At 47.3% G+C, this 13,083-nt stretch overlaps 7 protein-coding genes across 7 annotated transcripts; 5 read left to right on the top strand and 2 right to left on the bottom strand.

The window, feature by feature from the left end:
* Nucleotides 1–12: 12 nt before the first annotated feature.
* F5147DRAFT_591530 (glycoside hydrolase superfamily) lies at nucleotides 13–1,092 on the top strand (the record flags this gene model as incomplete). The annotated part of the gene is made up of 7 exons (XM_041432194.1): nucleotides 13–129; nucleotides 180–278; nucleotides 329–388; nucleotides 444–460; nucleotides 517–861; nucleotides 914–983; nucleotides 1,036–1,092. Coding segments are annotated over 7 exons (765 nt in total), but the record flags the coding sequence as incomplete, so codon positions are not given.
* A 3,650-nt stretch (nucleotides 1,093–4,742) lies between these two features.
* On the bottom strand, nucleotides 4,743–5,376 carry F5147DRAFT_738377 (uncharacterized protein; the record flags this gene model as incomplete). Its single annotated transcript, XM_041439448.1, is given in 3 exon segments — nucleotides 4,743–4,787; nucleotides 4,986–5,096; nucleotides 5,116–5,376. A coding segment is annotated over 1 exon segment (261 nt), but the record flags the coding sequence as incomplete, so codon positions are not given.
* Nucleotides 5,377–5,601: 225 nt separating this feature from the next.
* Nucleotides 5,602–6,734, top strand: F5147DRAFT_765963 (uncharacterized protein; the record flags this gene model as incomplete). Its single annotated transcript, XM_041440753.1, has 3 exons — nucleotides 5,602–6,108; nucleotides 6,162–6,319; nucleotides 6,377–6,734. 3 exons carry the CDS (start codon nucleotides 5,602–5,604, stop codon nucleotides 6,732–6,734), a joined length of 1,023 nt encoding a protein of 340 aa, XP_041284134.1.
* A 480-nt stretch (nucleotides 6,735–7,214) lies between these two features.
* Nucleotides 7,215–7,804, top strand: F5147DRAFT_738374 (uncharacterized protein). The gene is made up of 4 exons (XM_041439447.1): nucleotides 7,215–7,429; nucleotides 7,485–7,543; nucleotides 7,600–7,641; nucleotides 7,695–7,804. Exons 1-2 carry the CDS (start codon nucleotides 7,250–7,252, stop codon nucleotides 7,518–7,520), a joined length of 216 nt encoding a protein of 71 aa, XP_041284133.1. The 5' UTR covers nucleotides 7,215–7,249; the 3' UTR covers nucleotides 7,521–7,543; nucleotides 7,600–7,641; nucleotides 7,695–7,804.
* A 233-nt stretch (nucleotides 7,805–8,037) lies between these two features.
* F5147DRAFT_738366 (uncharacterized protein) lies at nucleotides 8,038–9,275 on the top strand. Its single transcript, XM_041439446.1, is given in 7 exon segments — nucleotides 8,038–8,125; nucleotides 8,205–8,273; nucleotides 8,328–8,382; nucleotides 8,397–8,419; nucleotides 8,436–8,793; nucleotides 8,850–9,055; nucleotides 9,108–9,275. 3 exon segments carry the CDS (start codon nucleotides 8,484–8,486, stop codon nucleotides 9,192–9,194), a joined length of 603 nt encoding a protein of 200 aa, XP_041284132.1. The 5' UTR covers nucleotides 8,038–8,125; nucleotides 8,205–8,273; nucleotides 8,328–8,382; nucleotides 8,397–8,419; nucleotides 8,436–8,483; the 3' UTR covers nucleotides 9,195–9,275.
* Nucleotides 9,276–9,361: 86 nt separating this feature from the next.
* Nucleotides 9,362–10,539, bottom strand: F5147DRAFT_813187 (uncharacterized protein; the record flags this gene model as incomplete). Its single annotated transcript, XM_041443487.1, has 4 exons — nucleotides 9,362–9,970; nucleotides 10,024–10,113; nucleotides 10,173–10,386; nucleotides 10,449–10,539. The coding sequence occupies 4 exons, from the start codon at nucleotides 10,537–10,539 to the stop codon at nucleotides 9,640–9,642; spliced, it is 726 nt and encodes a 241-aa protein (XP_041284131.1). The 3' UTR covers nucleotides 9,362–9,639.
* Nucleotides 10,540–11,591: 1,052 nt separating this feature from the next.
* Nucleotides 11,592–12,830, top strand: F5147DRAFT_326325 (Clathrin/coatomer adaptor, adaptin-like protein). Its single transcript, XM_041429237.1, has 3 exons — nucleotides 11,592–12,053; nucleotides 12,103–12,491; nucleotides 12,542–12,830. Exons 1-3 carry the CDS (start codon nucleotides 11,930–11,932, stop codon nucleotides 12,737–12,739), a joined length of 711 nt encoding a protein of 236 aa, XP_041284130.1. The 5' UTR covers nucleotides 11,592–11,929; the 3' UTR covers nucleotides 12,740–12,830.
* Nucleotides 12,831–13,083: the final 253 nt, after the last annotated feature.

Genomic DNA, 13,083 nt, shown 5'->3' with positions numbered 1-13,083 from the left:
GACGGTGGCAATGAGGCTCAGATTGGGCTGGCTCTGCGCACGTTGTTGAACAATCATAGCTTGTCGAGTGTCAAGATCATCGGTTACGACCACAATTGGGTGGATGCTGCCAACTACCCGGTCCAACTGGTGCGTGATGCTCCTGGGCTGATTTGTGCGCGTTGCTGAGACGTTGGCAGATGAAACAAGCTGGAAGTGCCTTCGATGGGGTATCTTTCCATTGTTATCGGGGTTCCGTTAGTGACCAGGCCTTGTTCACATCCCAGTATCCGAACAAGGTATTTCAATTTGAGCTTTTGATCGATCCTTCCCTTAGTGAGTCGTTCAGCAAGTGTACTTCACGGAGTGTTCGGGAACCCTTGGCAGTGACTGGTGGAACGATATCAAGGTATCCGTCTACGATCTATCTTGCGTCGGACGAAATGAACTAATTCAGTTACTAGTGGTATATGGATAGTATGTATGTAGCTAGTTCCTGAACTTGGTTATCCTCTGATCTTGTATGGTACTTTCAAGCTTCATTGGCAGCATCTCATATGGTTCCTCCTCTGGATTGATGTGGAATCTCGCACTTGATGGCAGCGGCCAGCCATTACTTCCAGGAACAGGCAGCTGTGGTGGTGGATGCCGTGGTGTAGTCCAAATTAACAATAATGGGACCTGGAGCGTAAATCAAGAATTTTACTCCATGGCTCAAGCCTCCAAAGCCATTCTTCCTCGCGACGCCGGCGGTCCATGGGGCCAGCGAATTGGTGTGAGCGTCGGTGGGTCGCTTGACTGGGCTCTTGTGGTTGGCGCCTACAAGACGGGTAGGGTTTCATCGAGCGACTGGAACAGGTACAGCATCGTCGTACTGAACTGGTAGGGATTCCTGGGATTCCAACTGCATGACAAGATTCTGATCCTTCGTCAGGGATGACAGTGCGTCCACCACTTGGAATCCTCAGCCTGTGAAGGCCACTATCGAGTTTAGAGGTATGCAAGTAGGTGAACCTTCTAAATATTTATGGATAAGTTTCCTGATCATCATCATAGGCTACGTACACATTCCCCGTTGGTGTCACCACCCTTTGGTGGTATGCTCCCAACTAGTTGTATCTTGATTTTTTGATATGTTTTCACGTCCCTGGGTAGCTGTGGTGATTTAATGCTGGCTTCTTTTACATTATTTGCATCACTATCATATGTATCATGTCGTACAGGACATGCAAGAGCATCAAGCCCAAATTGCATATGATTATAGGATTGTGTGTTTCCTTTTCAATTGTTGTTCTTATGGTGTCGAGACTCGAGAGATATACTCGTACTGATCTTCGATACAGCAACTCTTTTATAAACAACTGCCCACACAGGGGTGGGATCGATTTTACCCCTATCCAAATCTTCCTCTTTACTGTACCCATTGGCACAATGCTGAAACCAGTAGTATATATACGAGCAATCCTTTACATCTGCTTTCAAGCCATCTACACTATCATCATCCAATATCCGTGGTTCTCTTCCTGGGCCCCAGTAGCCACTGTTGTCATTATGGCAGCAACCTGGCTCTTAGCCATCGTCCTAATACGAATCCCAATTACTCGCAGAATTTTCCTAAAGGAACCATTCAAACTTCCCATACTGTGCTGGGCCTTCTATGGATTGTTGGTGGTAGCCGTAGTGATATATGATGACAATGGTGAGACCGCAGAGGCGAGGTCACTAGCAGGTAAATTTGCAGCAGCTTGAACTTCAGGAACCCCGACTAACATGCTAATACCATAGATTTTCTGGAAAGAAAGGCCATGGTGTTGAGTTCTTTATTGGCATATGCGCTATATTGTTTGGTCACGTTAAGTGTGTGGGTCTGGAATTCGAAGTGGAATTTCTGGACGCATGATCCGATCGCGAAAATGTGGTGGCTCATCAACTTGGGCCCGGTCATGGAGGAGTTGTTTGTATATTCCCCGTTGGTAGGTATTTCATTCAGTATTCATAACCACACTAAAATCACGTTCAAGCCTGATGATGATCCTGATTTGTTGCATCTTTCAAACTCGCAACTTGATGGGAAACCTTTCACATCCGAGGTCTGAATGTTCACAGCACTGGACTATCTCTTCTAGACCTGGCTCCTACATATCGTCGCTCGATATCGCTATACATTTCACAGGCACTTTGGGTGTGCGCCCACAATGAAGTCTTTCAAATTCTCCATGTCCGTTCAATCAAATACTAGTTCAATGTCTTCGTGCGGTCTCTACCACGACATTTTTTTTCACTTTAAATGAAGTAGGAATGTCATGTTCCCTTAGCAGAATGCAAACAACATATGATACTTTCGTGATGACCCGCCTTCTAGGTAATCTTTGCTTTCTCGCGCCCTCCCGCCATTCCACATGACCAACCTATCTGTTGTTCAAACGACGTAAAGCACCAAGGTGTCAGCCCAGCTGGCCTTGAAGGACTCGGTAAGCATTCGACATAAAGAAGCTTGACGTTTGGCATACGCCATCCGCCCCTCAAGGCCTCACGTTCATCTTCATCTCCAAAGAAGTTTTTGGTGTTACCAAATCCACGAGTGTCATGCGTCCGAACAAAGACAGCAAAACCAGAATGGCCAGTTGTGTCTGCCAAGTAACTGAGCGTGTTGTGGTAAGACTCGATTTTCTCTCGAAAGAAGAAATGAGTGAGACAACGACGATATTGATACTTGGACGCATCTACGGTGTGCGTAGGGCTCAAATGATACCTCATAGTTCTGCGCCCTCGCTATTTACAAACATATCTCGAGGCACTCAGATCTCCGTTTGTCAAGGGTGGCGGCGCGTCCTAGCACGCTCACGACAGCCGCTGTCAGCTCGCCAATTCTATGTGCATCTGTCCATTTTCATCAGTTAACGACAAGGAATTTGATGCAGACGTACCTTCCCATCCAGGGTAGTATTGAAATAGACCGTAGGTCCGATCATAGGACGTACGGCCCTACGATAAAAATTGTTCCATCCACAAATATGATTGACTTCGGTCAGCGCTACATGTGTTAGATTTATGGGAGATCATAGGTCCATTTTGGTAAGTAAGAGTGGCTTATCGCCTTCACGGAATTCGACAGGAGCGCAGAATAAACGCACCTGTGTTTGGTGACTGCCGGTTCGGATGTTATTAGGCTGCCGCGTTCGTAAGCCTGGTTTTACTGTTCGATTTTCAACTTCATACAGGTGTCGACACTAATTCAGGGAGTGATATTTTTGACCTGGATGGATCTAAGAGAAATGCACGAGCCAAGGTTCACGAAGTTATATGGACCTGGCTTGAGAGGGACAAAGGAGGTTACAATGCTCCGGTGATGAGCACTTGAGTCACCAGCACTTGATGCGAAATCCACATCTTTGGATCTTTGCATGATATGTCCTTACTAGCTGAGGATGACCGTAACTTGCTCTAGAACAATCCACAGAATATGATCTGACCTTGGAGCGGCATCCACCCGCGTGGTTCTCGCATGCCACGGCGCAACGTGAGTTCCAAAGAAGGGGAAATTCAGAGCATGAAACTTGTCTTCAAGGAGAGTCCACGGTAGAATCATAATCAATGAGCTGGAAGTTTTGAAGGTCGCAATCTTGCACTGAAATGACGAAAAGCTCGTTTGACCTCATTTTCAAGCTCGCTAGATTCAATCAGCTTCGCGTTGAGTCGCATTCTCGTAGGCCAAGCCAAGTAGTGTGCTGTAGGCTGTAGTATGCAAACGTGAGAGTCAACAATTAAACAACAGTACAACAAACGCTAGCTATCGGGATTCGGATGTGACGCTTAGAATCCGAGGACCGACTCGGAGGTCAACCAACAGTATTCCTTCTCTTCATGCACGCACAGCGCATTTTGCTGCACCAAGTTGACGACCGTCTAAAATCTATTCAAATGCGTGTCTGCACCTCTGCCGTGATATCCGAAACCATTGCAAAGTTGATGCGAGTGCGGCCTCAGAGTAGGCCCATCAAAAATGATGCAGAGGGTATTTGACACGCACCACAAGCTGTAAGGCGCACTAGCAGGAGGAGAATAGGAAGGTCATATGGCAACCAAATGACAATCGATCTTCGCCTGGTCGAAATATCAGTATTGAAAGCCTCTGAACCATGAATGGTCATGACCGGAAATATTACCTGGTCGACGTTCGGCCGCACTTCGAAAGTCTATACCAATGCGCTGGTCGTACGTTGCACTGTCAAATATACCCATGTGTCCTCAGGTATGACTTTTTGCTCAGCAATAACGCAGTTTCACCTTTATAACCAGTTATTTCATGCACACGCTGTCGCTCCATCCGATCCAGACTTCTGGATTCAGGCCGCACCAGGACATGCGGATGTCGCTTCTGTGCTGTATTCACGAGCCGCAGTGGTTCAAAGCAATGCCAGAGACGACTGTTCAAGGGTGAAGGCAGTTTTTGGTGCTCCCTTGAGTTGATGTCATGGGTAAGTGAATTTTTACTCCTTTACTGTTCATGGTATCCATACCACCCGTCCTTCGGGGCCAGGAGGTTATTCCTTGCAATTTATGATGTTTTGCTCTTCGTACAAACACTAAAAAGCGATCGGTTGTAGGCTCTCAGTTGGCTGGCAAAGACACACCTTTACGTCAATCGACTAATGTTGCAAGGCGGCGATCTCCTTCAACTCGACTGTGTAGATTTGAAGATAGGAAAATAAAATTTTGGTCGGTTCTCTAGCTTGGTCAGGGGAGTCAAGTTGGGCCAGAATCTACGACGGCATGTTACGATGTGATAAAGGAAACCAAATAAAATTGTGAGTACGCGCAAGGAAATGCAGTTATGGTGATCTTTCCCGTGAAGCTTCGCTCTTGAGTGTCCTCGAGTTGGATGCTGGCTGTCTCTAAAAGCACGGGTTTAGAACGTGATGCGAGAGGTGTACATTGAATTTTGCATCGCCTGTTGCACCTCGCGTGGGTTCGTTCTTGGTGACCGTTGTTGACCAGTTCACCAGACTGTTTCTCCCAGAGCACCGACAGGACTGGTGGAGACCTGATGAGTCTTGTCACTTATGCGAATCGGCCATGGACTTACGATTATTCAACTATTTCGCGGAGCCAGAAACATAAGTTGTGATGCCCCAATCAGATTGTTGACCTCAGGGGAACACAAACATTCCACGGTTCATCAACAGCGCACTTCTTTTTTTTATCATCGTGCACTTGAAACAAGACTGAACAACTCAAGTGTGGAAGAAAAACTGACGCATCAAACAAAACAACCACCGTCCGTTTAGTGAATAATGGCGCCCAAAAGACAATCTTCCCCGAAAGGAAGTTCCCAGTGGAAACAAACCTCGAGAATACCAGCGCTGGATGAGCATATACAACGGTGGCCTTCACCCTCTGTCCCTCATCTACTGGACTTTTTATCACCACGGACGCATACAGACAACCTTAACATCTCAAATCACTATATGGGAGCCCAGGTACGGCTCTCCCCAGGTTCAACGCCTGTGCTTTCTAACTATATCTACTTGTCACCTCCAGTTGACCCAATCCACCCCCCCTGCCTCCTCACCACACAGTTCGGATTCTTCCGAAGCAACACGACACATAGGAAGCAGTAGCATGCATATGGGTCAATTACCTGGGCCCGAGCCCGCATACATTCCCTATCCAGGCTACGCCACCTACCACCCGTACGGTGTGCAGCCTCATTGGACGCGTGGTCCCGCGCCCCAATACACGCCTGTCGTACCTTCGACTGATGCGGGTGCTGGAGTTGCGCACCACGCGTTCCAAGCGGGACAAAATGGTCATTACCCCCCTGCAGTGGGTGATGTCTCGCGCGCCACTCAGATTGGCCAATACCTACCGCCAGATGTCGCTGCTCCCCCACCAGCGCGCACCCTATATCATCAACACTTCCCATCTATTCCGGGAGGTGCTAACCCTCACGCATATGCTCCACCCATCCCGCACCAGGGAATTTTTAACCAGCATCACGGGCCTGAGCTCTCAATGGGCTCTGCTTCCTCGTCTCTCCCTCAAGCACCAAGCTGTCAAGTCCGTCGACGCTGCCAGGCCAAAAAATCAACAACAAGCTTACACAAGATATACAGCGATCCGCTGTTCGTGAGTTTTTTTTTCTCATCTCATTGAGGTCGCACTCTCAAACCTTAGGACAGAAACCCGTGGTTGATGAATATGGTCAACCCACAGGGAAATTTGTTTGCTCGATAGACGGCGGGGAAATTGGACCCCACGGCTATCGTAAGCACATGATATCCGACAAACACCAAGGCTCCAAACTAAAGAGAATTAAATGTTCTCTTTGTTTCAAATCGTGCGTATCCTAACTCTTATGATTGACGCATCTCATTATTAACGTTGTGGTGATTAGTTATACGAGAGGTGATTCGTACAAAAGACATTTGGACAACGGCACGTGTAAACGGGCCACAGCTGTGGTCGCCCCGCCGTCATACCCAGCTGGTGAAGACTCCGGAACTGTGGTCGCTCCGCCGTCATACCCAGCTGGTGAAGACTCCGGAAGCTCTGCTTCTCCCGCACCTGTGGCAGCACCTACCATAGTGTTTGCATATGCTTGCCCGTACCCTAGGTTTGCCCCGCCAATGTCTCAAAACGCACAGAGTGGAACACCCAGTTTCACGACTTCTGTAACTGTCTCTCAACTAGAGGAAGAGGAAGAGGAAGAGGAAGAGGACGACTCTGATTTTTGGGAGGCTAATGAGATTTAAGTATGCATGACCAAATTTAACCGCTACTGATTGTTTTATTGTTTGCTGTCAGTAATTACCAATTACGGATACCCTTTCTATTGTCTATGGCACAATAGCATGCACACTATTATGATCGCTATATATTATTGTGATTGTCATAGCGATCTGATGATTTGGTGCGGTGCTAGAGTTGCGCACCATGTGGGACAAAGGGCGATTTCTCGCACGCCACTCATGTTCACCGCTACTCAAATGCTGCTGATCCCCTACAAGAATCCGTGCGCGCCCTGTATCATCGTGGGGGTTCGCACCTCACGGAATAGATGATGTGCGAACCCACACGCGTATGCTCCACCCATCATGTACCAAGGAATCCTCGATCAGCATCACGGATCTGGGCTCTCAATGGGCTCTGCTTCCTCATCTCTTTCTCAAGCACTAATAAATAGATTTACAGATACGCAGGACTTGGAACAAAGAGAACTCCACTTCTCGATTAGACATGGTCACAAAGCCCGCCGAAGAAGAGGAGGATGAGAAAGAGGATGACTACGAAATGTAATCAAATTTCACTCCTGCTACTGCAGCTGACTTGTTTTTGTTTGCTGTCAATCATTCGTGTATCAGCAAGTACACATATTCTTTGTATTCATCTGATGCCATTCGTTGGTTATAATACACACTCCTTGAATGTACGCGCCAGAGCAAGCAAGGTGAGATGAATGATTCATGACGTCATCACCAGTTTCGCTGAGCTTTTCCGATAAGTTGGTTGTCAGAATCGTTCGTCTTTGGAAGGCTTGACAACCAACTTATCGATCGGAAACGTGAACGCATTTCCGCCGTAAAATCTTGAGAGAGCTGACATCCAAATCATTGATAGGCACCAGCCTCAACCAAAGTTACCTAGCGACACTACAACACGGTAAGTGCTCGTACGTGATGAATAGGAATGCGGGGGCACACTGTAGACACTAGAGTCTCGGCAAGATCGACCGTCATCGGGAGTGTTGATATATCTCGAGCGCTATAACGAATTCAGTTAGAAGCACCGGCTACTTTCATGCTGTCCAGAGTTGACAAACCGCATGGAGGATAAACATATTTCGCGTTAGGCATCAGACCGACGACCCACCTTCTAGGCATAAAGAGACAGATGACGGATTAGAGAACATCGAAGCATGAGAATTGACATGAAAAGTTGGTGGTGGTGCGTTTCTGAGGTAGAGGCTTATGTTTAATTGCGGGTCAACCTGAGGTTGTGAGGAGGGAGATGGTTATCCCCAGGGTTTGGATTTTGAGTGTGTTGCTTGTACCTAGAAGAACAGCGAGCCCATTGAAAAGAAAGACGGACTACTACTATTAGCGATATTTCCAGGGACGATGCGAGAACGATTTGGCTTTCCCAAGTGCGGCGCTGAGAATTTCAACAGCTTTTTATCGATACGGCCTTGAAAAGCATGGCATCGAGAATCGAGATCAAGTGGGGCCATCAAGTCATTGATTCGAGCAAAGCGAAGATGCAGTGAAAGTCACGTTCGCGAATGGTACCAAGAGGCAATGCACGGGTGAATCAGTCCCCTTGGGCTTTTGACTGGCGTCTATCCTTCGGGTCACACTGAGGCGGGTCACACCGCGGGTACAATATCTACCCCTATCCAAATCTTTCACGCCAAACTACCTTGCCCTCGTTCCTCCGGCTTCAAAGCTTCAAGCTTGCAAGTACCATCAACTCTTATCTAAATCTTTCTAGATTCGCCCATCACGATGGCACTTCACATAATAGCACATCGATGTGTCGTCTTCTGGACTCACTTCCTCATAAACATCAATTTCATCAACAGTAATGTGTTCCCTTCCTGGACCGGAGTGGGCTTTGTCATCAGCATGGCGGCAACCTGGCTTTTCGCTGTCGCCCTAGTACGAATTCCATCTACCCGCAGAATGTGCCAAGAGGATTTATCCGGCCTTTGGCTACTATGCTGGGCCTTTTGTGTATTGTGGGGATCCATCCTACTATGGTACGATTCCGAATGGTACGATCGTGAGACCTTGAGACTGGAGTGGAAGTGGACAGGTAAAGTCGCAGCACTGCATCTTCAGGAACTCCAATTAATATCATGCATACCGAAGATCTTCTAAAAGATTTGGCCATAATTTTCGGTTCTACATTGGCGTGGGCGTTGGAGTTTGTGGTCATGTTATGTTTCTGGGGGAATTTGCAGTGGAAAGATCCGATAGCGACATTTGGGTGGTTTATCTTTTTGGGTCCGGTGGTTCGTGATGTCGAGGAGGGCGACCCGGAGAATGATCTGGACTTGTTTGTAAATTCCTCGTTGGTAGGTATCTCATTTAGTATCTATAACCAAGCTAATATAAATTACGTTCAAGCTCCATGAGGATCATGATTTCACAGCACGACCACGTAGATTACTGCTTCCGGGAAACGGAAACACAGTCCAGTCTGATCTTTTTTAGTAATTTCTTGCATTTCCCCAAATGAAAAATACACCCTGTTGTCTTTCAATAGAATCTGAAAATACAATCAAACTATCCTTTCGTTGTGTCGCAAATATTGATCAATATATATGGGACTTAGTCGCGATTTTGTTCTGGTTGGCGCCAGCGCTCTTGACTCTCGACTAGGACTGTACATCCGAAGTCTGAATGCTCATGGCATTGGGCTATCTCTTCTAGACCTAGTTCTTACATCTTTCCATATCGCTACACATGTCGTAGGCACCTAGGGTGTGCGCCCCCAATAAACCCTCTTTCAAATTCTCCATATTCATTCCTCATACCCTATTTCATCCGGGGTTTCAGTCACCAATCGCCCCACATCGTTCCAGAGTCCTTCCGCACCACTTGCAAGACGACTGATCGCCACTTGTTAGAAGACCCACCTAGCTGTAGCGTAATTTTATCATCCGAGTTTTGTGGCAGCGAAAAACCATATCCGAGGATCAGCTCGTCGTTCATTGAGCCCATAGTTGTTGAAGACATCTTCGCCAAGAGGCGTCGTGGCATGCGAGATGATGGAAATAGTGGTCGACTCATCCCTTTCTTTCGTAATTCCTTCTGGATACGACGTGCACCAAGAAACAGGCTGTCCACGAGAATGGTTGAGGATGTCTACTCTCGGAAGTATGAACGGGTAACTCGAAGAGGTGGTCTGCAGCGTAGGAGATCGAGATAGAAGCGTGGACGGAAATGCGCGGGTTGAAAGACATGTTGATGCTCTTGAGTATTTGTCCCTGATCTGGTTTGAGAGGCGTACCCGGAGAAAACAAGCACGGGAGAAGCGTACCAAGTGTATCTTTCAGCCCAATCCGGATTAACAGCGTGGATAAAGGTTCGACATGTGTTCCGAAGATATCGAAGGGCATCGGGAATTTGACTGTAATGGATTATGATTATCAGATGCGCACGTAGAGAGGCAGTATTAGTTCAATGCACCTTGAATCGGGGAAGATGCAGTGTAAACACAAGTCAGTGCAAATAAGCTGCCTTTCCGACCACGACTGCAGGTCAACGAGAGTCAATTCGCCAAATAGGGCTGTCAGAGCATGCAGAGAACACTCCACGTCGATGGCTAGTAAACATGGACAAGACACAATCGTAGTGTCGGCATCGATAGCGTCTTGCGCGATAGCAGAGAGTCCGAATTTGGCTTGCGGTGAAATCAAACGGCGGAAAGGATATAGTAATGTGTCTACGTGTTAGATCGAGCACCTTGGGACAAAGAGACGGACGGGTAAATAAGACCGCCATAGGCAGTGCTAGTGAGCCATCGTCTGAGCTCGGCAGCGCTGCTGGGCTCCATGGTTGACATCGATCCCATGTAGTTAGGTATGAATTCCAGGACCCTGTAAAGGGTATTTCGGGTTTGCGTGCAGGAACCGGTCCCTTTAATGTTGTTTGTTGATGTTTGATTGTAGAACCTCGACATTAACCCATCGGTCCGCCCCTCCGACATGCAAACTTCGTTGACTCCGTATCGTTTTCAGGAGATGGAAAGCTACTAGCTACTGTCTGCTGTGACACAAACACGTACACATGGGATGTTGCTGGGATTGTTAAAGAAGCTGGCCTTGAAGACCTACTTTTGAATTCAAAGGTGAGTTGATGTGCACGTCTTATTGTATATCCTCACAACTGAACTTGCTCTGCCAGGCCAATCAGTCGGTACTCCATGTACGTGACACTTTCATCAAAAGATCTCGTTGTTCTCACTATATTGTATGCTCTAGGCTAGTGCTACACAACTTCCGGTACAACGACATCCGCCTGCTTATCGGGTACCGTAAGGTTTTTTCGATGGAGTCCCACCAAATCGTTCTCATGTACGTTATTACTGTCACATTGATTTTATTTTCCTAACCTCTGTGCTCTCAGTCCTCTGCACGAAACTGCCCCTACTCCTCAGCATCGCCAGGCACCACACGCCTCAGCCGTCTGTTCCACCGCAACCGCGACCCATCCAGTGCTCATGCTACGTCACCATCCTCCCCTTTCGACTGGGCTCGAAACATTTTGAAACGGCGCAGACAAAGAGGTGAGGGCATTGCGTTTCAAGGACCCGGTCCCGCAGTTGTTGAGGTCCTGTATGCGAAGGGCAAATGTGTACGTTCCTTTTCTTCCTTGATACTCCTGCACCACCTGATTTCACGTAGAGAAATGCTTGCGCGAGGGAGAAACGGAGAAAATGATTTGCCTCGAAGATCCCTACCGCAAGTAGCTCACGGCCTCCAAAGGTCAATGCCACCTAGTCATCTTCGCAACCACAGACTGCTATCTCTGGTTCATCCACCGCACCTGCCGTTGACGATGCTATTGGCATGCAACGATAAGACAGGCTGGACTCTGGACTCGATTCTGGCTCTTTCTCGGTTGTCTCTCTCCTGAATATACGGAATGGTCATCATTAGATCTTCTAATCCTTCACGCTCCTGGGCCGCGATGGCGATAAACCTTCACCCCTGACATGGACAGTTATAAACGTGGACTCAGGGAACGGTGATGACTACTAGACTAACTTAAAAACGCTGCTCGATCCGTGATCCATATTTGATTCTCCCCAGGCATCATATTCAGGAGGATACCATGGGCCTCAGTCGCAGTGCACTTAACTCAGGCACCAACGAGCGTGCTCGAGTGCGCCACGAAACCAAGTTAGTGTGCTTATGTAATGGGGTAATCTCTATCCTTTGCCAATGAGCATACGAGCACCACGGAAAGGCGAAAACTATGAGCTCAGCGTGGATCTCAATAGCGAGTACCGCGATAAACGAAAAGATGCTATCAAGCGCGTCATAGCATCTATGACCGTCGGTAAAGGTGCTGCACTTTCTCGCTCGATCTGCCCACCGCGCTTAAAACATCCTAGACGTCAGCGGCTTGTTCCCCGATGTCCTCAAGAATATGCAGACAGATGACCTCGAACAGAAGAAGCTCGTATATCTATATCTCATGAATTATGCAAAGACACAACCAGAACTCGTCATATTGGCCGTGAACACCTTCGTCAAGGACTCCGAGGATCCCAATCCTCTCGTACGCGCACTGGCGATTCGAACTATGGGATGTCTGCGCGCAGAGAAAATTATAGACTATCTATGCGACCCTCTTCAACGCGCCTTGCGAGATGACAACCCATATGTTCGAAAGACTGCTGCGCTTTGCGTTGCAAAGCTGTATGATCTCAAGCCCGAGCTTGTCATCGAGAATGGCTTTTTGGATCAGCTTCGTGATATGATTTCGGATAGCAACCCTATGGTAATTTCATATCTTCTGTCTTACCGAGTAGGATTCATCTTTGCATTTAGGTCGTGGCGAATACAGTCGCAGCACTCACAGACATCCACATCTCAGCGACCTCCAATCAACCATCCGACTCTACTTCCGATCCCGCCGTATTCTCCATCACCTCCGCTATACTGAACAAACTACTCATCGCTCTCAACGAGTGTTCAGAATGGGGTCGAGTCGCAATTTTGAATCACTACGGTGTCCGCAATATTTAAGACAAGTCTGAATGTCGTGTGAAATGTCAAGGCAATACTTAGTATTTAGCTTGTCATGTAAGCAGATATAAAATTTCAAATGTTAAAGAGATCTTGCGTGACAAGAAAAATATAAAGCAATAGCGAACATTTTGTTGCCAGCTGAATGCCATCAACGATAAGAAATATAAATACATCTTTAATGCTGGCCTATACTTCGAAATGAAACTTCACATTTAAGACTTCAAAAAACTTTAAGCATTGCACGTGACCAAATGCCTGCTCATAATACGAAGTTTGGGCCACCACTTAGACGGGCGTTTAAATTTAAAATACCCCTTGACAATAAAACGTGAACATAAAAC

This window comes from Suillus discolor, assembly GCF_016758755.1.
Source record: "Suillus discolor strain FC423 chromosome Unknown F5147scaffold_542, whole genome shotgun sequence".
Lineage (NCBI taxonomy): Eukaryota > Fungi > Basidiomycota > Agaricomycetes > Boletales > Suillaceae > Suillus > Suillus discolor.
This window is presented reverse-complemented; position numbering and strand designations above follow the sequence as displayed.